This window comes from Castor canadensis, chromosome 11, assembly GCF_047511655.1.
Source record: "Castor canadensis chromosome 11, mCasCan1.hap1v2, whole genome shotgun sequence".
Taxonomy (NCBI): domain Eukaryota; kingdom Metazoa; phylum Chordata; class Mammalia; order Rodentia; family Castoridae; genus Castor; species Castor canadensis.
In genome coordinates, this window is record NC_133396.1 from 98198987 (window position 1) to 98222119 (window position 23133).

Genomic DNA, 23133 nt, shown 5'->3' on the forward strand with positions numbered 1-23133 from the left:
AAGGCTAAGAGAATAACCAGGAATAAAGGAATAAATAGTAAACCCAGTATTCAATAGCATAAAATCCATGTCTGACATCTAATAAAAATGACCAGACATGCAAAGGAATAGAACAATATGAACCAAGCAAGAATAAAAAAGAAAAACAGAAATGTACCCACAAATAATACATATGACTGATTTAGTAGTATGTGAAAATAACCTTTATGAATATGTACCTTTTGCTGAAAAAGATAGAGAAGGTATTATGAAGATAAAAGGGAAGGTTTTGAAAAACATCTAAATCAAACTTTTAGAGTTAAAAAATAAAACATCTGAAATAAAAATTACAATGGAACACACTGAAAACTGTTGAACAATACAGGGGAGAGAGAAAAAAGTAAGGAAGAGTAATAGAGGAGTTAGATTAATTAAAGTACACTATATTTACAGGTAAAATACCAAGACAAAACCCCATTGTACAATGAACAGACACTTAAACAATGAAGGACAGGAGTGTAAAACAGGTCATGCTAAGGGGAGGTGCTAGGGGAGGGGGAAGGCAAATGAAGAGAGTAAAGAAGGTGAATACTTAATATGCATGTATGAATATGGAACAATGAAACCTGTCAAAGTGATTTCAAAAAGGAGAAGGGAGAGGGAGTATAATGGAGGGGATGAACCAAACCAGGGTATACTATACTCACATATGGAAATGTCACAACAAAACCCTCTGTACAACTATTATATACTAATAAAAATGTTAAAAAGTTACAACAGATAGGATTAACAGATTAGACCTGAAAATGAAAGGATTAATTAAATGGGAAATGTACCAATACAAGCTATCTTACATGAAGGCCAAAAGAAAAAAAATGAATTAAAACATCTATGAGATGAGGGGCAGGAGCAAACAAAATAAGAAGTATGTAATTAGAGTCCCACATAAAGGAGAGGCAGAAAAAAACTGCTACAGAATAGTATCCAGATTTTTAAAAAATTATAAACATAGCAAAGCTAAGTAAATAAGACAACAAAAAATACAAACAAAAGGGCTAGGGGTATGGCTCAAATGGTACAGCACTTGTCTAGCATGTGCAAGGTCTTGGCTTCAGTCCCCAGTACTAGGGGAACACACACACACACACACACACACATACACACACACACACATATTTGTACATATACATTAAAATAAATAAAACAGCAAGAAATGGGAAAACAGGACAAGAAGAAAACAAAAAAACAAAAGTAAACTTAAGCTCAATCACATCAGTAACATTAAATATAAATTAGATAAACACTTCAATTAAAAGGCAGACAGCAAGAATGAACTGAAAAAGCAGCAAGACATCTGGTTTTTAAAAAAGACATGAAAATGGAAGGGGTGCAATTTGGGAAAAGGCAGGAGACAAGTGGGAGGGGGAAGAGGAGAAAAGAGTTCTAGAGGGATAAATATTATCAAAGTACATTATATAATGTATGGAAATGTCATGAAATCCATTAAAATGTACAAGAAAGAAATCCACTTCAAATATAAGGCAGAAATTAATTGAAAGAATATGCCGTGCAACACAAATCAAAAGAAAACTGGAGACCAAACAAAGTATATTTTGGAGCAAAGACTAGGTCATCAAGAGGATATAATTCTAAATGTGTATACCTCTAGAACTACAGCTTCAGGCATAAAAAACAACACTTGAAAGAACAAGCAAAGCAGACAAATCCACAATCAGTTTGAAGACTTGAACATCTCTCTAATAGTTCAACAGAGTAACTAGAAAAAAATCTGTAAGGACATAGAAGGTATGAACACTATTAACCAACTGCATTAAATGTTTAGAATCCCCCACACAAGAACAGAATGCACACTGCAAATCTGTAGGCTAGCATCCAGACATACAAGTCCTAATCCTTGGAACCTGCGCAAATTGTTTAAGATAACATATGGCAAAGTGACTTCACAGATACACAAATATAATTAAGTTAAAGAACTGAGATGGGGATATTATCTTGGATTATCTAGTGGGCTCTACATGCAATCACAAGTGTCTTCATAAGAGGAAAGCAGAGATGTGATTATAGACAGAATTTCTGTGGTGAGCAATATGACAACAGAGACAGGGATAGTAAAAGATACTGCATTGCTAGCTTTGAAGACAGAGGAGGGGAGTCATGAGTCAAGGAATGTAAAGAACACAACTCTAGAAGCTAGAAAAGGCTTTGGGGAGAAAGCATTTCTGTGACATTCAAAAATGAAATAATATAATTTGCTGGACTTGAAAAGAAAAGCCTTAGGATTATCTCACTAGATGAAGAAAAGGAAGCATTTAACAAAAATTTACACCCTTCACAATACAAACTCCTATGAACAGAGAAGTTGCTTATCTTGATAAACTTTATGAGAAAAGACTATAAATAATATTCAACAATCAAACACTTAAATGTTTTTTCCCCTAAAATCAGGAATAATAGTGACAGCTCTCACCCCTACAATTTAACATTTTACTGTAAGTCCCAGCCAGCACTGAATGCAAAGAAAAGAAATAAAAGACCGTAAAGGATGTAAAACTGTCTCTGATCTGAAACAATATGATGGTCCATATAGAAGATCCTAAGGAATTTACAAAATAATCTACTAGAGAGAACTGATTTTAGCAAGGATGATATATAAAAATCAATTTTATTTCTTTACACTAACAATGACCAATCAGAAACTTAAATTTTAAAGAAACAAACAAAAAAAGTCACTAATAATGTGAAATTTAACAAAATGCACACAAAACCAATGTATAAAGCATTGCTGAGAAATTAAAGAAAACCTAAATAAATGGAAAGGGATAACATGTAGATGGGCCAGAAGATCCAATATCAGTAAACTGTTAAGTATTCCCCAAATGAACTCTACATTCAGAGTAATGCCAATCAAAATCCCAGGGGTGTTTGTGTGTATGTGTGGTGGGGTACAGTAGAAAATGATAAGCTGAACACTCTAAAATTTGCAAGGAGAACAGTCAAAATGATATTGAAAACAATGAACAAAGTTGGGTGATTGACACTACCTGATTAGAAATATGGCCAACTGATTTTTTAAAAACAAAATTTTATTTTTCACAACCATTTTAGGTTCATAGCAAACCTGAGCAAGAAGTAGATAGTTCTCACATACCCTGTATCCCCAGACAAGTATTCTCCTTTACCAACACCCCCCACCTGTGTGGTACATCTGTTAAAACTGATGAGCCTGCACTGATACATCATTATCACCCAAATCCATAGTTGACATTGGGGTTCACTCTTGCTGCTGTACGGTTGATGGGTTTAATGTATGATATGTATCTACCACTAAAATAACATACATAGAAATTTCATTGTCCTAAAACTCCTTCATGCTCGTTAGTCATCTCTCCACCTACCCTAAGCCTTGACAACAACTAATGTTTTTACTGTCCCTATAGTTTTACCTTTTCCACAATTTCATAGTCTTTTCAAACAGGCTTCTTTTACTTGATAATACACTTTTAAGATTCTTTCATGTCTTCTCATAGCTTGATAGATCATTTCCTTTGAGCACTGAATACCGTTCCATTGTTTGGATGTATTATATTTATTTACCTATTAAAGGACAACTTGGTTGTGTCCAAGTTTTGGGAATTATGAATAAAGCTGCTATAAACATCTCTGTGTGGGTTTTCATGTGAATGTAGGTTTCCATTTCCTTTGGATGGATTCCAAGGAGCACAAATGCTGGATCGTATGGTAAAAATATTTAGTTTTGTAGGAAACTGTCAAACTGTCACAGTGGCTCTACCACTTTGCATTCCCACCAGCCAAAAATAACAGTACCTGTTACTTCACATCCTGTCAACACTTGATATTGTCACTAGATTTTTTTCATTTTAGTAGTATATTGTAATTAAGTTTTGACAAAAAGTGCCAAGGTAATTTACTTGGGAAAGGATAATCTTCTCAACAAGTGGTGTTAGAATTTTAATAACCATATCCAAAAATTAAAATGCTGAACAAGAAAAGCAAAACTATAATACTCTTGAAACAAAATACAGAAGTAAGTCTTAGCAAACTTGGGTTAGGCCAAGATTTCTCATCTATTTGTTTTATTTTGAGGCAGCATCTCACTCTATAGCCCAGGCTGTTCTCACACTTGTGATCCTCCTGCCTCAACTTGCCTGGCTTAAGATTTCTTAAGAGGACACACAAAAGAAAAACAAAACAAAACACTGATCAATTAGAATCTTCAAATTAGAAATTTATTTTGCCCCTCAAAAGACACGGAATTGAAAAGGCCGGTGACAGCAGAAGAAAAGTTGGGCATGGTGGTATACATCTCAAATTCCAGCACTCAGGAGTCAGATGCAGAAAAGTGCTAGTTTGAGGCCAGCCTGGGCCACATAGTGAGAGACTCTACCTCAAACACTCGCCTTCCCCCCAGCCAAAAAAAAAGAAAGAAAATAGAGAAGAAGAAAATAGCTGCATAACACATGTCTTATCTGAGAAACAATTTATTTTGAAAATATCTGGAGAAGACTAACAACTCAGTAAGATAAATTCAACTTAAAAGAATGATTTGAAAAGCAACTTCACCAAAGAAGATATGCCATAGCAAATATGTATATGAATATCTGCTCGTTTATATCAGTCATCAGGGAAACACATATTAAAACCATGAGCTACTACTATACAGCTTCTAGAATGGCTAAAATGAAAAACTTACACTACCAAGACCAGAGTGGATATGGAGCAAATGATACTATTATATATTTCTGGTAGTGATGCAGAAAGCAGTTTAGCAATTTCTTAAAAAGCATGTAGCCAGGCATGGTGGTGCATGCCTACAATCCTAGCACTCAGGAGGCTGAGTGGGAAGATCCCAGGCTCCAGGCCATCCTGGGCTACATCATGGGACCCTGTCTCAAGGAAAAAAAAAGTTAAGCATGTATTTACCACATGAACCAGAATTTCTACTCCTTGGTTATTTATTCAAAGAAATGATTGCCACACAAAGACTTACTTGTGAATGTAAATCTTCACAGCTGCTTTATTCATAATGACCAAATATTAGAAAGAATTCAACTGCCTATTAACTTATCAATGGATAAACCAATTGTGCTATATACTTACAAGAGATTACTCCAAAATAAAAAGAAACAAGGTATTAATACATGTAATTAACATGGAGAAATCTGCTCAAAGAAGCCAGATACAAAAGCCTACAGACAGTATGACCACATTTATATGAAATTCTAGAAAAGTCAAAACCTTAGTGATAGAAGATATATGTCAGTGGTTGTCAGGAAGTGGGGATGGCAGAGACCGACATAAATGAACATGAAGGAACTTTAGCTGGTCACGGAAGTGTTCTACAAGATTGTGACAATGGAGCTGGAAGAGGGGCTCAAGTGGTAAAAGTGTGCGCTTAGCAAGCATGAGGCAGGCCCCAAGTTCAAACTCCAGGACCACCAAAAAAAAGATTGTGACAGTGGTTACACAACCACGCAACTAGATACATGTGTTAAAACTCATCCAATTTACATTTAAAACTGGTGAATTTTATTATGTATGAATTGTATGTTAATAAACAAGACAAAAACATGAAATCTAAATAAAGATTAAATACAAAATTTTAAATAGCATACCAAATCTCTCACAACACAAAATAACTTAATGGATAAATAGAAATTAGTTAAGGGACACTTAAATAAAGCTAGAATTTTACACTGTAATTTATCACTGTTGGCAGTCCTAAAAGTTAATTTCTTCATAGTAAAAAGTAATTGTTAATTTGATAGAATTGGTATACTTAACCCACTATACAGATCACACCTGCATATTACATGTAGCCATACTCTCTAACTTTAACAACAGTTTTAAAATGTAAGAATATATAAGAAAAATTACTCAGAAAAATGGCTTTTCTGTAGACCTACAAAGAGAAAAAAATTGCAAATATAAAAAAATTCAGCCTCAGCAAGCACAAAGCCCTGAGTTCAAACCCCAGTCTCACCAAAACAAAAGGGCAGACATTAAAAACTGTTTCAAATTTTCACTTACTTGGATAAAGAATATCAGCAATCTCAAAATCATTCACCCGGCAAATGGGCAGAAATGAGTCACTTGAAGATAAGACGAAGAACATTGAAATGCATTGTAAATTACACCAAGCCATAGCAAGCATCTTATTCTCAAAGAGATTTCTGGCCATATTTTTCAATGTGTTAAAGGACCAAGTCAGAAGTCTTTTCTACTCAAGGTGTAATTTATTGCTCTGGAATCTACTTTTCTGTATATTCCATGAGCATGCATGCAAAACCAAAGTAGTTACAGATTCTAATAAACACCACACAATCTTGGAGGCACTAGGACTGAACTCAAAGGCCTCCACAAGGCGGCTAACAGTTTCAGTTTCAGAGTTACATGATCTTAGAACTTCACTTGGAAGTATCCTGAGAAGTGCCAGAGGTGGAAGCTACCCTGTTGGGGGGAACCTACAAATCTGAATGTATACAGGATAGAGTGGAAAGGGCACTATTAGAAAGCCTTCCCAAGGACAATCATTTCATTAGGACAGATTAATGAAATGTAAATAGTGTGGACTAAAAATGAAATCATTCTTTACTCACAGATGAATAAATAAATTGCTGACAGGCAAAAAGCCTTCCATTATATGTGGATACATGACTTCAGTGTTCACTGGCATCTGAATGAAATAAACAACAAAATCCATGTTACATCAACTGGACAAAAGAAGAAAATATTCAGCCATAAGAAACTTTAATTATAGGCTAAGATCAAACTATATTGGGCTGCAGATAGAGCTAAGTGGTTGAGTGTTTGCCTAGCATGCATGAGGCTGTGTGTTCCATCCTCACTACTGCAAACAAATAAAACAAAACAAAAAAGATCAAATTATATTAACTTACTACCATTAAGTTTGAAAAACACTTAAAACAGTTCCTAGTACAAAGCTAGGAACTAGCTTAACAATGCTAGGTTCTCTGTGGGTACTTAATAGGTTTTTAAATGAATGGAAAAATGAAAGGGTAATGGTGAGCATTTACTAAATATCAGATACTATGCTACACATTTTATATATATTCTCTTTTAACTTTTACAACAACCCTATTACAAAGTGTTACCCCAATTTTACAGACAAAAGAAGCTAAATCTTAGCAGGGTTTCACAATAAAAAAGTGAAAAAGACTTTGATTTAAAAAAAAAAAAGTGCAACCATAAACAAGGTATGGTTGTACACATCTGTAATCCCAGGACTGAAACAGGACTGAGGTCAAGGTCAGCCTGAGCTACACAGAAAGACCCTGTCTTAAAACAAAACAGAAAGCAATCATTCTGATAAAATTCCAAAAACATTACTTTTCAGTGCATCTTTACTTGATGTCCTAATGATTTCACAACAAAAAAAGATCAAGAAAAATAATCTTTCCTACTAGAAATATCTAATTTGCTGAAAGTTCAGTTGCCTCATTCCAACTGCTTCAATTTTACTGCATATCTTCTGTTCTAATTTAAGTCCTTCCTGAAAAAAGAACAATGTCTACAAAGACTTTATTGCTGTTTACTATAGTCGCTGAGGACAAATCTATAAATCTGTGAACAACTGCATAGCACCAGTAATTTTTAAGCATCATTTAGGTCTTTTATTATAGTGTTCATCTTACTAAATTATCCATATAAACTATTATTATGCCTAAGCATCCTTTGGAAGTGAAATTGTTAAAAATAAAGTCACAAAATCCCTATCCTTTTAGGCAGCATGTACTGTGAGCAGGAGAACCACAGCCACAAAAACCCCAGTACTTTGCCTCACCATGTAAAAATGCTCCAGGCGAATTCCATACACTATTTGTAAGGCTCTCATGTAGATCATGTGCAAGACTTCAGGCTACAATAGAAAAACAACTGAATCACTATCCTTATTACTATCCAGCTACAGCCAACGAACACACAGAAGGGCAACAAAAGTACTCCATTTCCTTGAAATATTTTATAATTTTTCCAAATCTTAAAATACCTTATGATATTTATTGGTTTGCTCAAATGTGGTAAGTGGTCAAGGAGATCAGTTGCTTAAGAATTAAAACAAGTACATCCAAATCAAATCCAACCAACCCATCCACCTTAGGTAAGGAGAAGGGTGAGTCTCTCAGAAGCCACTGGAAGGTGTGTGGCAGAAATATTGGAAAACTGAGGATGTATTTTCTAAAAGAGACCATGTTTTGGAAACCCTGTTTGCTGCCTTAGGTTAGTAAGGTTTTCTTAAAGTTAAAGGAAACATTTGAAATGGTATAAATTTAAAGGGGGAATACAGAATTTTAAAAATGTTATCTTCTAATCCGTAGCTTCCAAGTGCTGGTTTGTGAATTTGTTCTAATACATACACAAGTTTATGGGGTGAGCAGTAAAGTGAGAAATATAGAGTGAATACCGTAATCTTTTCATAAAGCTAAATTTATTCAGTTTAAAGTCCTATCATTTATTCTGAGACTGCTGCTTCCATTTTAAAGCATTAAAGGATACCGAGACAAAAAGAAGTTTAAGTTCTGTATCATAAAGCCAGAGTTTACTGAACTATCACTTCAAGACCAACGTAGGAAAATGGAAGGAGACTTTGGGATTTTGTGTGACACATAAATAGTTCATTTTTGCATTTAATAACTAAACATAAAACAATGCCTGTCAAAACAAGTCAATTCCCTCCTGGGGCATAATGCAAGGAAATTAATTTGTAAGCTTCCAAAGAGGATTCTTTCCTAAGCATTTTTTTCCTAGATGGAAACCACTTGCAGTAAGCTCAATCAAGCCCTACCAATAAATAATACCCTCACACCACCACTCCAAAAATAATAAAAAATTTAATATAATTTAATATACCTACGGTTTAAGATTATTTTTTTTTAAAGAAAACAGCCATATTAAAGAAGTGAATTCCTAATGGGAATGTAAACATTGCCCCAAATATAAACCTATTGTTCTTTTGAAATTACATTAGGTGAGAGATTTTTCTCTAGATTAAAATGTAGACTTAAATTAAAATGATGTAGACTGGCCTACATCAAATAGGAGGGTATGTATATGCCTTTCTAGCCACACTATAAACTTTAGTAGTTTACCGTGTTCTCAAATACCAATATCTACAGGCAAACACAACAACATTTTACCTTTGGATTTGGATAGAGATCATTCTTGGAGAGGTTTTTACCATCAGCTCCTGTTAAAAACTTATTGCGAATATGAATCACAATCTCAGCTACATTATATCTGGGGAAAGACAAAGTTTCCATCTTGGAGGTTGTCTCCTAGTCAGAGGGAAGAAAAAAACAAAAGACCATAATTACACACAACTAGTCTGAAAACTGGTAAGTGTAAGAACAAAATGAACAAACCAAGGTTCAACTATTCATAAGAGTGCTAACTATCATCAAATACCTTAGTAAGAGAAAGACAAATTATATGTGCGTGTGTGTGCGTATGTCTCTCACTCACACAAAAAAAATACATATCTATCCCAAAATAACTTGTATCTCAAAGTAAACACAGTCACTTTTGTTAATTTTCCTAATGTTCTCTTTCACTTCCATATGGGGAAGGAAAATTTTGGTTGACAGAAAGTTGGGAAATCATGTATTTCTCTTTTTACATTTGGGGGTCAGGGAGGTTAATAAGACCAATCTTGAGACCTAACCTTCAAAACAAGGCATAAAGCCACAACAGCAGAAGCTATATGTAAACATTAGGGTAGATTAAAAAAAATGTATTGATTTGACATCCTATTGCACACATTTTGAAATGGCTAATAAGGTTTAAGATGCAAGTTAGGAGAGGAAGAAAAGAGTAAGAAGATGCTGTAATTGGCAAGAATTCCTATCACCAAAGGAAGAACTTAAAAAAAATAGAAAAACCCATTTGTCCTAATGTGTTCACATAGTGAGTTATTTCTACTTGTGCCCCCCTAAAAGGAGTTCTTAAAATTTTGTCTCCCCTTCCCACTCCAGGGCACATCTGGCAGTGCTTGGCGATACTGTTGGTTGTCAGGACAAGAATGAGGATCTAGTGAGTAGAGGCCAGGTATGTTGCTAAATATCCTACAATGTGTAGGGCTGTCCCTTACAACAAGGAATTATCCAGTCCAAAATGTTAGTAAGTCTGAGGTTAAGATACCCTGTCATAGAGCTTGCATTTACTATAAGACTTATCACAATGTTTTGGAATGACCCTTATATAGCTATGACACTGCATTGTAAGAGCCCAGTAAGATAAAACTTCATTTTCTTCTCATCTCTACATGTGCCTAATAGCAATAGCAACACTGAGAAACAGTAATACCAGCCAGTGCCTCGGCCACTCACTCAAACACTGTTTAATTCCCAGAGACCTCCACACTCCCCAGTGAAGCATCCTGGCCTCAGAGACCCAAAGTGAACAAATTCAATTTTTCAAATGAAAACAAAATAGCTTATAATTTTGGAAATCTATTTACTTAGGTTCCTAATGTTTCTTACACTATTGGGGCTAAAACACAACTTTGGTAACTTGCCCAGCCTCTAATAAATGGAGAAAACCATGTTTTTTTTTTATTGTGATACTGAGATTTGAACTCAGGGCCTACATCTCAATCCACTCCATCAGCCCTTTTTTGTGAAGGTTTTTTTCTGAGGGTCCTGCAAACTATTTGCTCAGGCTGGCTTTGGACCATGATCCTCCTCATCTCTGCCCGCCAGTAGCTGGAATTACAGGCATGAGCCATCGGCGCCTGAGGAAACCATTTTAAGATGGTTGTCAAATAGCTTCCTACTTCTGCTTGAATCTTTAAAACACCATAGAATTCACTAACTCTCAAGGCAACGTTTTCCTACTTGGTGAGGCTCCAATAATTAGATAACTCTTTCTTACACTGTATAGAAATGTCTCTTGTAAATTTCACCTGCGGGTCCTATTTCTATGTGCTCTGCAACTATATAGAATGTATTAATCCCTGTTTATATGAAACTACTTTCAAAAATGTGAAGAAAAGTATTGTATGTCTGCCAAGCCCTCTCTTCTTCAAGATTAAGTACACTTTCTTCACATATGGCTCTCCTTATATGACATTGTTTTGGACGCTTTATCATTTGTGCGAGGAAAAACAAACGTTTTCCTACTCTACTCACACAACATCAATACAGAAGACTTTTGACAAATGGAGATGGCTCCCACACACTAAGCTAGCAATCAGTTATACTGTGGATGCCAGCTGGGAATCCTCTTATTAAGTTCTGGACACTATCTACCTAGAGACAGTGTCAGATCCCACAGGGTAAAGACTCAGTCCTCATGACCATTCAACCATTCACATGCCAATCCCAAGCCCCAGACTGGTTTATCTGTATTTCTGACCAACCTACTATATATAGCATATTCTATATATATAGGATATATACTATATAGGGGCTCCTTATATAAAATATATAGTATATATAAAATATGTAGTATATATACTATATAGGGGGCTCCATTATCCCCTTCTTGGGTTTGATTAATTTCCTAGAGCTCACAGAACTCAGGAGAACACTTACATTTACTTGTTTATTATAAATGATTGTATAAGGAATGAATACCAGATGAAAAGATGGATAAGGCAAGGTATGAGGGAAGGGACATGTCATCTCCTGGAACCTCTAAGTGTTCAGTTATTCATGAGCTCCTTGAAACCAGTCTTTCTGAGTTTTTATGCAAGCATCATTATGTAGGCATGATGGTGTTGGCCACTGGTGACCAACATTCAGCCTCTGCCTTCCCTAGGACTGGGAGATGGGGGTGAAATGTCCTAACCTTCTTCAGTCTGCCTTGATCTTTCTGATGACCATTCCATCACACTAAAGCTATCTAGAGGCTGCCAGTGTCAGTAGACCATTAACATACAAAAGAACACTGATCACTTTGGAGATTTCAAGGATTTGGGGAGTTGTAAACCAGAAGCCCCAAAGACCAAATATATATTTCACAGTATTACACTATCTTACTTTTCTTCTTCTACATTATTTTGACAATGTCTTCTTAAAACAAAATACCCAAATTGAATACAATATTCCAGGTATTGCTTAGTCACATATTAAATTCTGTTTTTTTTCTTCTAATCTTCAATGACCAGTTTATTTCATAGACTAAAATGATCAAACCTTCAGAGGGAAAAGAGTAAATTTAAAGCTTCCCTACATATACAGCCTATATTTTCATCTACATCATAGATTCAAAAACTTCATAAAAAGAAAAGGTACAGAAATTACTTTTTCAAAACAGATGGACAAGAGATTATCACAATAGAATGAGTAGGTGTAAAACATTGTCATAATTATTATTCCACCTCCCTCTCGTCTAACGTTGTGTACATTCTTTCAGGTTATCCTTATAAGACATCCGATGCCTCATGTAACATTTATACAAAAATACTTCAATTACTTATCTTTCCCACCACATCAAATTCAGATTTTTCTGCTTGCTTTACAAATTCTTTAATATTCTAATGAACTTTATGCTCAAAGTCGTTTCCTAAACTTGCAATGTTTCATTTTGGAATCTCCTCTCATATCCAAATTTTGTTATGCTTTCAAGGTGCAATTTCAGTTCCTATTCTTTCGTGTGTGTGTGTCTGTCTGTCGTTACAGAGAGAGAGGATGAGACTTTCCAACTACATAATCTGAGCTCTTGGCTGGGAGAAAGTACATGTATGTATGTGTGTTTACAAATATACATATATATATATCTGTATACACACACACATACACACACGACATAATCTATGTAAAACGACCTTCTGACAGCCTAACAAATAGCATAAATTAATTTCTAATGCTTTCGGTTTCTCATTTACTTGCAACACCGTATGTGGAGCAGAGTAGGTGTTGAAAGAATGTTGAATTTCATCCACTACATTTTGCAAAATAAAGTAGTTTGTGGAAATCACAAGCCCAGGTGGCAGACATTAAACAAAAATAAATTAACTCCCAGTTTCAAAGAATTAAATGAAAAGTTCTTCCAACTCCTTGGTGGGGTGGGGAGAAGGAAAAAAAAAAAAAAACAAAACAGCCGCGTTACGCATGCGTAGTGCCCCACCCACTCCGCTGTCTCCCTTTGACTTTTGGATTAAGTATATTTTCGGCTTTTGAATTTGAACAAGAAGTGTTTTTAGCGATGGAGATTCACAGAATGTTAAGTACCTGCACTCAAACAAGCCCCACTAGGACCGCCCCTCCAAATACACCGATAAAATCTACACAAATACAAGCTTAAATTGACCTTCAGGTCGTTTCCGGAACTAAAATCAACGAAACAGGAACTCTGGGTTTGCTCCCCATCTTCCCAGCGCTAATCCTCCACCCTGGCATCGCTTCCGAGGCCAAACGTCCCAACACCAGAATGGTGGCGCCCTCAGTCTCTGTCCCTCATCCTCTAGAGCCAGCTCGCGCCCACCTACCGTACGAGCCGGCTGCAGGAAGACCGCTAGTTCGCGGAGCAGCTACAGCCAAAGTCAAAAACCCGCAGAGCCCGACCGTTTCCACTTTTCAAACCTGCCGCCACCTACTGGAAGCCCCGCCCCTTTCCGCCGAGCCTACTTCCAGCCGCGCTGGGTGCCGATACGGCTCAAAATACTTAAGGCGATTGGTGCTTTAGTTTTGAGCATGAACGCGGCTGCAGGCAGTAGGAACCATTTTCACGGAGTTGGCGTCTAGTCGGAACTTCCGTTCGGTAGGAAAGAGAGAGCGCCGTTGCTAGGGGGAGGAGTCGGGGCGGGTTTTCCTGATGGTGGTGTCAGTGACTTCCACCGAACTTCGAACGCTTTGAGGGTTCCAAATGGAGAGCAAAAGCGGTTGGGTGTGATCAGGGTGACATGACAGAAGGGAAGTGAGTTTCTCAATGAAACAAAGGTGAGTCTTGAGTCCCACAGTAGTAATAATAATAATACCAGTTTTACAAGTAATTATAAGCCGTGTTGGATACTTAACAGGCATTCTCTCATTTAAGGTTGGTTTAAGCAGGGTGGGGGAGCGAATAGACACTGCCACTGTCACCTCAAAAGAGGGCTCTAAAAGACCCAAAGCCGAGCTCAGTAGTTTACAAATGGTCAGAATGGGGGCACAGATCGTCCTGAGTCCGCATTGGGATGCTCGACTTGCATAGGTGGAAGACACCTAACAGTTCATCTGGTCAAATCCTCTCCCTTTTACTGTCAAGAAAACTGGGGTCAAAGAGAGTAGAATAAGCTTAGGGCTCCACATCTTAGCTTCTCTTCTCTCTGATCATCCCTCCGTAGGAATTGGCACCCAGATGCTTCCCCCACTCAACTGTTCTCCCAGCTTGTCCTCTCAGGGTGAGTTGGATTTTTCAAATAAGGGGCCCAGAAATCTGTCGTTTCAAGAATAGGAACACTGCAGTTAATTAGAGTCAGGATCTTTCAGCGGAAGCCATGGTGGGCCTAGTTGACCGATGAAAAGCCATTAAGTTTTTTTGAGGTTTGGGGCACCAGAGAACATAATAGAACTCACATCTGGCTACAGGATACAGCATTATTTCCTAAGGGTTGTATGTCAGCTGGGGTCTGGACTGAATGAAGTGAGCAATACTGCTAGAAAGGCGGTGTTGAAAATAGATCCAATTCTGGTGCTTTATTGAAGGACTATTCCTGTTGATATAGACGTCTATACCAATTCTAAATTAAAAAGTACATTTTTTTCTTTTTTGGAGGTGCTGGGGTTTGAACTCAGGGTCCTGCACATGCATGTACTCTACCACTTGAGCCATCCTCCAGCCCTTTCTGCTTTACTTTATTTTTCATATCGTATCGCTTGCTTTTTGCCCAGGGAAGGCCTCAGACTGGAGGTCCACCTACATTCCCCTCCTGCTTACAGGTATGCACTACCGTGCCCAGCTTGTTTGAGATAGAGTCTCACTAGATTTTGCTGGTTCTGGTCTCAAACCCCAATTCTTTCATCTCCACTTCCCACGTGGCTGGGATTAGAGGCATGTACCACCACACCCAACCCAAAAATATATTTCATATTCACTAGTTTAGGACTGTCTTTTTTTCCCTTTCTATGTTTATTTACTAATTAAAATCCAAAAGTCAGAATCTAGCAAAACTCAGAAATAGGTTAGGAAAATAAATTTGTAAGAAATATGAGACCAGTAAGGAAGAAAAAAAAGGCACTTACCACAGAATTGATTAGGTATGCATGCCCATCCTCTTCTAGATCATACCTTCTAAGAGATAGGGAAGAGAAACATAGCATAGTGACAGTTAGCACAGCTCTAGAGTCAAGAAATTGGATTTGAATCCCTGACTATCCACTTACTATGTGGGTTTGGGCAAAGTTGTTTCATCTAGTGAGCTGGTTTACACATCTTTGAAATAATGATGACAGTTCTATCTTCTTTATACAGTATCATGAAGATTAAATTACTTCATGTATCATGCTTTGTAAAGTGCCTGGCAAAATTATGAGCACTCAGTAAGTATTAGCTGTTATTTTGACTTATTATTTGTTCCTAGTCCCTAGTAAAAATGTCTTGCAAATGGTAAGTGCTCAGCAAATACCTGAATTGTTGTTTATGTCCAAACAAGGAACAAGTGACTGCTATGAAATTCAAAATTAGAATGTAGCTCATGGAAACAAAAAAGTGAGGTAAAGGAAGAAAAGAGCAGGACAACCATTTTATTGTATGTATAATAAAAAGTGTTTATGTGGGAGATACTTTTACTATACATAAGACATTGATAGTTATATTAGAATTAAAATTATTTATTAAAAGTTAATGAGTGTTTGCAAGGTGCCAGTGGCTCACACCTGTAATTCTGGCTACTCGAGAGGTGGATGTTGGGAGGATCAAGGTTCTAACCTCATCCGAACCAATAGCAAGGCATAGTGACATGCACTTGTCATCCCAACTACATGGGAGACTGAGATCAGGAGGATAGTGGTTCCAGGCCAGCCTGAGCAAAAACAAGTTCATGAGACCCCCATCTCAACAGAGAAATCTGGGCATCAGGTGGTGTGCGCCTGTTATTGCAGCTACTGTGGGAAGTGTAAATAGGAGGATGGGGGTCCAAGCTTGGCAGGACAAAAAGTGAGAACCTATCTTAAAAATAACCATCATGAAAAGAGCTCAAGTGGTAGAGCACCTGCCTAATTATCATGAAGCCCTGAGTTCAAGCCCCAGGACTCCGTGCAGCATGTGCATGCACAGACACACACACACACAACCCACAAATTAATGGATGCTTATTCAAATTATTTCAATTACCAGGATAAATCTTTTTTCAAAATTTAGTTACTTAATACTTCTCTTCCTGAGGTAGAGGAAGGAGCACCAGGATTCTTATCGTAGACTTTCTAGAGTTTTATCATCACCATAAAGACACTAACTACTCTGGAAAGTTTAACTTTAGTACAAGATGCATATGATGGGGTTATGTACTAATAAACCCATTGCAAGTTGAAATTATTCTGTGTAGATATATTTAGTACATAGCCTACCAAAAATCACAGCCTAGGAACACAGTTCACTGTAGAGTGTCAGTTGTTTCCCTTGTGATCACATGGCCGACTGGGAGCAGTGGCTTGCTGCCACTACCCAGCATCTAGAGAGTACTGTATAGCATATTGCTAGCCTGGAGAAAGATTAAATTCAAAATTTGAAGCATGGTTTCTACTGAATGCTTATTGATTTGTAAAGTCAAAAAATCGTTAAGTGGAACTATTGTTAAGTCAGGACTTTCTGTGTTCTCTCTGACTGTAGCTTCATATTTTTCTGCTCCTAGATACCCTCACACATACTATATCTGATCTATTTAATTTGTTTATGAATCTCCTACCATTACTTCCTTTCCAGCCTAGACTGCATGGTTTATCAGTATTCAAACTTCCTATGTTTGATGGCTCTGACTCAGGTGTTTGTGAAATGTCAACCTTGAGTCCTTCCTATAAATCTCCATACAAGCACCCTGAAGAAAATAGCACAAAGTGACACACAGCAGATTCTTACTTTCCAACTTCACTCTTTCGCTGTTTCTTAACAATTCCTTAATTTATTATTAGTAGGTTTCCTATCCTATAACTTTCAGTGATTTATCACAAACTTTACCACCTTCCTCAATCCCCTTTTCAATTTCAACTCCTCTCTTTATTAGAAGGTTAAATCACCATAAGAAAGTAGAAAGAAGAAAAATGGAGGGGATGAACCAATTTGGATATATATATATATATATATGGAAATGTCACAAGAGAACTCCCTGTATAGCTATCTTAAACAAACAGTCATTTTTTTCTTTTAAAAAAATCAAAGAACAGGAGAGCAAAACAGGTCCTGTCTGGGGGTGGGGTTTGTACCACTGGGGGTGGGGGAGGATGTAGGGAAAGGGTATAGGAGGGTGAATATAGTGCAAATAGTATGTACACATGTATGTAAATGAAAAAATGAGACCTGCTGAAACTATTCCAGGAATTGGGGGGGGACTTTATTTTTTTATTTATTTTTTATCTTTTAAAGATATAATATGCTTTATTATTATTTTTTCTTTTATTATTCATATTTCTCCCCCCTGCCCCCACCCCCTCCCTTACCACCCACTGTGGGGGGTCTTTAAAGGAGAATGAAGGAAGGGGTGAATTCAACTATTATATACTTGATATATTGTAAGAACTCTTGTAAATGCCACAATATTCCCCAGTGCAACAATACAAAATAAAATAAAATAAAGAAAGTTAATAGATGAACCGGGGCATGGCTCAAGTGGAAGTGCTGAGTTCAATCCCCGGTACCCCTAGAGTAGTTTACAAGCTCTTAAATTAAACACATTCATGTGTATCTTCAACTTGCCTGCCTATACCTTTTCTAATTTTAATTCATGTTCCCCTTCTAGATTTCTCTTTCAAGGCTGAAGACAGACTTGTAATGGATGGACCTTTGACAAGATGGGGAGGCTGAGTAAGACTGTGGCAACTTAACAGCTAGGACTTTAATATAAGTGGTATTCCTGTAGTAGCTAGTGCTTTAAACAAATCTCTTTTTTAAGTGACAAAACAATCCCAAATTGTTTTGTTTTTGACAGATAAGTAAAGATAAGAAATTGATAGAGTTGGTCTAATGTATGTAATAGGAGTAGATGAAATACTAAGACTGAGCCTTACTTTCTGCTTGCCATCAGTCACCCACTAGTTTAACTATAGGCTCCCTAGGGACCACAAACATTTCCAGTACTCTCTTTCTTCTTAAATGAGAAAATTAAAGCCATCTTGCCTCCCAATTTCCCTCAGTGCCACATTTATCTGTTCCTTTCTTACTTGTCTATGTCAGAAGTACTTCCTCTACCAGTGCTATTAATCAGTGGTTCTCTTTCTAGACCCCTCTGTTACATTTGATACAGTTGATCAGTCCCTCCTTGAAACCTAACTTCTTTTGCATCTCTGCCATTTTTTCTACTATTCTTATACATCTTAGCAGGCTCCTTTTCTGACTGACCTTTAAAAAGGATTTCTCAGAGTTCCAACTTTGAGTTATTTTTCTATCTTCCTGTCATGTGGTATCCACTCATTGTTTTGACCTTATTGCTCATGGATTCTGAAAGTCCTGTTATTCCTGATTCTCCCTTGAGATTCAGACTTTTATTTCTGAAAATAATGAAAAAGGAGTTCAGGAGTCCTTCAAACTCTTTCCTTCCTTTTTACTACCAATTCTGTCTCTCTGCCAACTTTACCACCCCTATTTATACCACCACATCCCCCCTGGAAGCAGCAGCCAGGATGTCTGGCCCCAAATGTAAATCTGACCATTTCATTTGCCTGCTTCATTTTCTACATATACATCTACACACCAGCCCCCCATCACCTCCAAGAAGTCCAAGTCAATAGCTTGGCATGTTCGGGCTTCAGGATCTTGCCACTGTTTTCTCAATCAAACCCACTTTCCATTCATGAAGCTGCTTTCAAGCACACTTTGAGATCTCCTCTGATTCTTGATGACTCTGTCTTGTCTGTCACGATTTTATTTGCCTGACTTCTTCTTTACCCTTACATTTTTTTCAGAGATCTTGTAGAAGACTTTCCTCATAGTCTGTGTTAGTTGACTTTTCTCTTTGCTTTTTTGACCTTCATTCATTAAAAAATATTCACTGAGCCCTAATTTTGTGCCAGATAATGAGCTAGATACCAGGAATATAATAAAGAACAAGCAAATGTTTTGCCCACCAACCTAATAATTGCTTGTCAGAGTTCACATTCTGTAAAAAGAAGTAATCAAAAAAAATAGAAGCAGCAGCAGCAGCAGCAATTCAGTCTAATTGGCCCCATATTTGAGAATAGCCAGGAATTGGCTAGATTAAAGGGAGAAGAACAAGTGCTCTACATGAAGGTGACATCACTGGGAGAGGCCTAGCTTTGGTGAAGCCTCGACTAGGAACAAAGATTCTAGACAAGGCCAGGAAGTTAACAGAGACCAGGACATGAAGAGCATTACTGGTTATGTTAAGGACTTCTGAAGGATAACAGTAAGTTTGGGAAGTTCCAATATGAGAAGTTTCTATTTTAGATGATTAGTCAGGCTAATCTGAGAAAAAGGAATTGAAGAGTGGCAAAACAAGAGGGCGGGAAACCAGTTTGAATATCATTGTATTAATCCAGGGCAAAGAAAATGATAATCTATACTGGGGCATTGTAGTGTAGATAGAAATAGATCCCAGGAAGTAGATGTGGCAGAACTTGGCACTTGAATTGTGAGGGATGGCAGAAATAGGAGAAATCAAGGATGGCATTCCATAAACAGGCTTTAGTGAGGACCAGAACTACTCTATTTGGTATCTGTGTCCAGAGCTTACCCTAAGTCCTTACCCATTATAGACGATTGATAAATTCCTATTAAGTGAGTGAGTGTTTTCTGTCCTGAGCACCTAGACAAATAGGGTGCCATTTCTGATGCAGGTGAAATAGAGGCTAACTCATTTGGGTGGTGACTGGTGATTTCATTTTGGATATATCTAGCTCCAGGTACCTGTGAATCATGTACCCAACAGAGCCCAGGTACATGGCAATTGGATGAATGATTCTGAAACTTAAGAAGAGAGGTTGAGGTGAATTTTTTGCATACTTCAAAAATAAAAGTTTATATTATATTGAAATGACCTGGTTTGTGTCTGTCTCCACTACTCCACAAGACTGGTCCTCTGCATCTAACATAATACCTGGTACACACTGGGTATCCAGTCAGTGATTATTGAACTGAACTACTCCTTTCAAACATAATGCATCTAACTAGAGGAAGAAATAGTATAGGCTCAAAGAGAGGTTTTCTTTTTATTGTATTTATTTAGGTTCTTTTTGCTTTTTTTGACCTCTATGTGCTTATATCTTCTATGAGAAATAAAGAATAATAAAAAAGTGTTCAATTCAATTCATGCAAACTTAAAATTGTAAACAGTAATCCAACTATGTCTAATCATTGTAGAGTGGAATATTATAATGCTATGTGAGTTCATATTAGTATTTTGGTCAAATCACATTATGGATTGGTTTATAAATTCTGTGGTAGTGTCATTGATGCCATCATTCAGTTCACTCATGAATCATGAATAATATTTACTGATGTTTTACAATGATGACTAACCACGAATGTGACCTGAAGTGAAGTTATGAAAACTCATTTTATATTAAGGGTACCACACAGAAAATCTTTGTATTACTGTATTATGAGGTCTAGAAAAAAAATCTATGAAATCATAGGAATGTCATAGCTTTATACCTGCCTAAAATTTCATATGAGAGGAAACAACAATGTGTTCTCCTACGACAAGCCAACACTTTTGGCTTGTTGACATTACAGGTAACATTTAATGTGCAACACCCTTTATTCACAAATGTAATCTTCTTTGCACATCTTAACTGTAGTTAATTTTGAATAAGTAGTTAGAATTAAGTATGTGATGTTTTTGTATATTTGAACTACTGTTGTGTATAATTACATATAAATAGTTGGAAAATAGATATACTGAAAATACACTAAAATTTAAAGATCATGGAAAATTCCAATAACATTTTTCTACGTTCACCATATTCACTGGGTGGCGCTGTTGTATTAATGTTAACCTTACTCTGAAATTTTTTTGCTTCATTTTTTTACATAAGTAAACAATTAGAGTGATAAACATAGGACACAATGTTCTAGATGAAAAAAATTAGATTCTAAAATTATTGACTTTAAAATACATATTTATAGAGTTCTGGCTTAAGAAAAAAAATAGCATTGAATTCAAAGTGGCTGTCTGCTTTTTATTACCTTTTAATCACTCCAGGCCTGTTGATCCTCTTCACTCCACACCATGTTCATCCTTGTTGGTAGTTTTGGGGATTGAGCTAGACATTTGCAATATATTAAACAGTATCTTTCTTAAGGACTTCTTAGTCTGAAACAGTAAAATACCTAACTATTCTAATTTGTGATGAATTCTGAAACAAATCCAAGGAAGCAAAAAATTGTCATGCTATACTCTTAACCCTTTTGGTATACTTTCCTCAATGTCTACACTAAGATATATCATTTAATACAGTTAGTATAGACACCTTTAGGAGCCATAAACCAGACAAATTTGACATTGTTAAAAATATTTGTTCAATGTGACACTGAAATTCAAATTTTATATTACATTACGATGCCAGTATTGGAAATATAATATGGAGTTACTTCAAAGAGTTAAAGAGGCTTTCAAAGAAAAAATTCAAATTAATCATTCATAAAATAAGTTTTAGAAGGGTGTTTTAGTCTGTTTGGGCTGCTATAACAAAATATAAACTGCATATCTTATAAACAGAAATTTATTCCTTATAGTCCTAGACACTGGAAGGTACAAGATCACAATGCCAGGAGGTTCGGTGTCTAATGTGGACTACTTTCTGGTTCATAGAATGCATTTTCTAGCTGTGTCCTCACATGGTAGTAGGAGTGGATGATTTTCCACTAATCCTATTAATGCAGGCCTCACCCGAAGACTTAATCATCTTCCAAAGGGCCCACATCCTAATACTATCACTTTGAGAATTAGAAATTAAACATGAATTTTGCGGAGATAAATTCACAGCATAGAAAAAGGGGAGGCTATAAAATGAAGCCAATAGTAACTGCACTCATGGGAAAAGTTTGGAAATAACTAGCTTTTATGGTCATGGTTCTGGTGTCATCACTCACATTCTTTAATGATAATCATTTCTATTATCTAGACTGAAGCTAGACTGGATTCTATTTAATATAACCTCTGAAGAAAATCACTTCTAAGTTCTCAACATCTCATAGCTTCTAATCCTGCTTTCTCTAAAAACAGGATTATCTCTGAGTCTAAGTATTTCTATATGTGTGCCAAGTAATATCTAATTTCATCCTCAGTTTTTGGGAAAAAAACAGTTTTTCTCCCTCTTAAACAGGCTCAGCCTGATAAATACCATATAGGTAGTATTTCTATAAATGGCAAACACACATACAAATTGAAAAGTTATACCTGGATATTGTTCTGAGAATAATCCATTAAGATAATTTTTCATTTATGTACCTTTTGCATATGGTACTTAAATAATGATAATGATAGTTCACATTTATAGCACATGTATTAGAGTCATGTCCTCTTCATGTATTACTTAATTCTCACGACTGTATGATGTTATTTCTGTTATCCATATGAAAAGCTAAAATTGAGCTGGGGATGTAGTTCAGTGGTAGAGCAATTGCCTAGCATGCCCAGGGTCCTGAGTTTGATCTCCAGTACCAAAAAGCAGAAACAAAGCAAAAAAGAACCAAAAGCAAACTACTAAAGTTTTTCTTAAAAGGAATCTACAATAATTTGCTCAAGAGCGTGTACTTAGGAAGCCAGGGTGAAAAAAGTTGAACCAAGTAATTAATGTTAGAAGCCCCTGTACTGTGCTGCCTAATCTTGAACTTTGCCAACATCCAGTGTTAATTTTTGTAACTTGTGCAACAGATCTGTCCATCTAAAACCAGACAATCTCCAAAGAATACTGCTATTTATTTGGAAATAGTAGAGCATTGAACGGGAATGTGCATGCCATAGTGAATTTGGTCATATTCAAAGATTCTGAGAAAATGGGAAGC

General features: G+C 36.5%; 2 protein-coding genes across 3 annotated transcripts in view; one reads left to right on the forward strand and one right to left on the reverse strand.

Annotated features, from left to right (window-relative positions):
- Nuf2 (NUF2 component of NDC80 kinetochore complex) overlaps positions 1-13710 on the reverse strand; it is a 30832-nt gene extending 17122 nt beyond the window's left edge. The window contains exons 1-5 of the mRNA XM_020151125.2: positions 13466-13710; positions 9174-9311; positions 7823-7897; positions 6618-6694; positions 6049-6110 (exon numbers count right to left, since the gene is read on the reverse strand). Coding sequence (XP_020006714.1) covers positions 6049-6110; positions 6618-6694; positions 7823-7897; positions 9174-9296 — 337 coding nt within the window. The 5' untranslated portion in view covers positions 9297-9311; positions 13466-13710. The remainder of the gene's footprint in view (positions 1-6048; positions 6111-6617; positions 6695-7822; positions 7898-9173; positions 9312-13465) is intronic.
- A 60-nt stretch (positions 13711-13770) lies between these two features.
- Rgs5 (regulator of G protein signaling 5) overlaps positions 13771-23133 on the forward strand; it is a 159874-nt gene continuing 150511 nt past the window's right edge. Inside the window, exon 1 of one of the 2 annotated variants that reach the window (XM_074047617.1) lies at positions 13771-13916. Coding sequence is in view for 1 of the 2 variants with exons in the window: in XM_074047616.1 (XP_073903717.1) it covers positions 13906-13916 (11 nt within the window). In the remaining variant the exon portion in view is untranslated. The remainder of the gene's footprint in view (positions 13917-23133) is intronic. The other variant, XM_074047616.1, reaches the window with a different exon arrangement.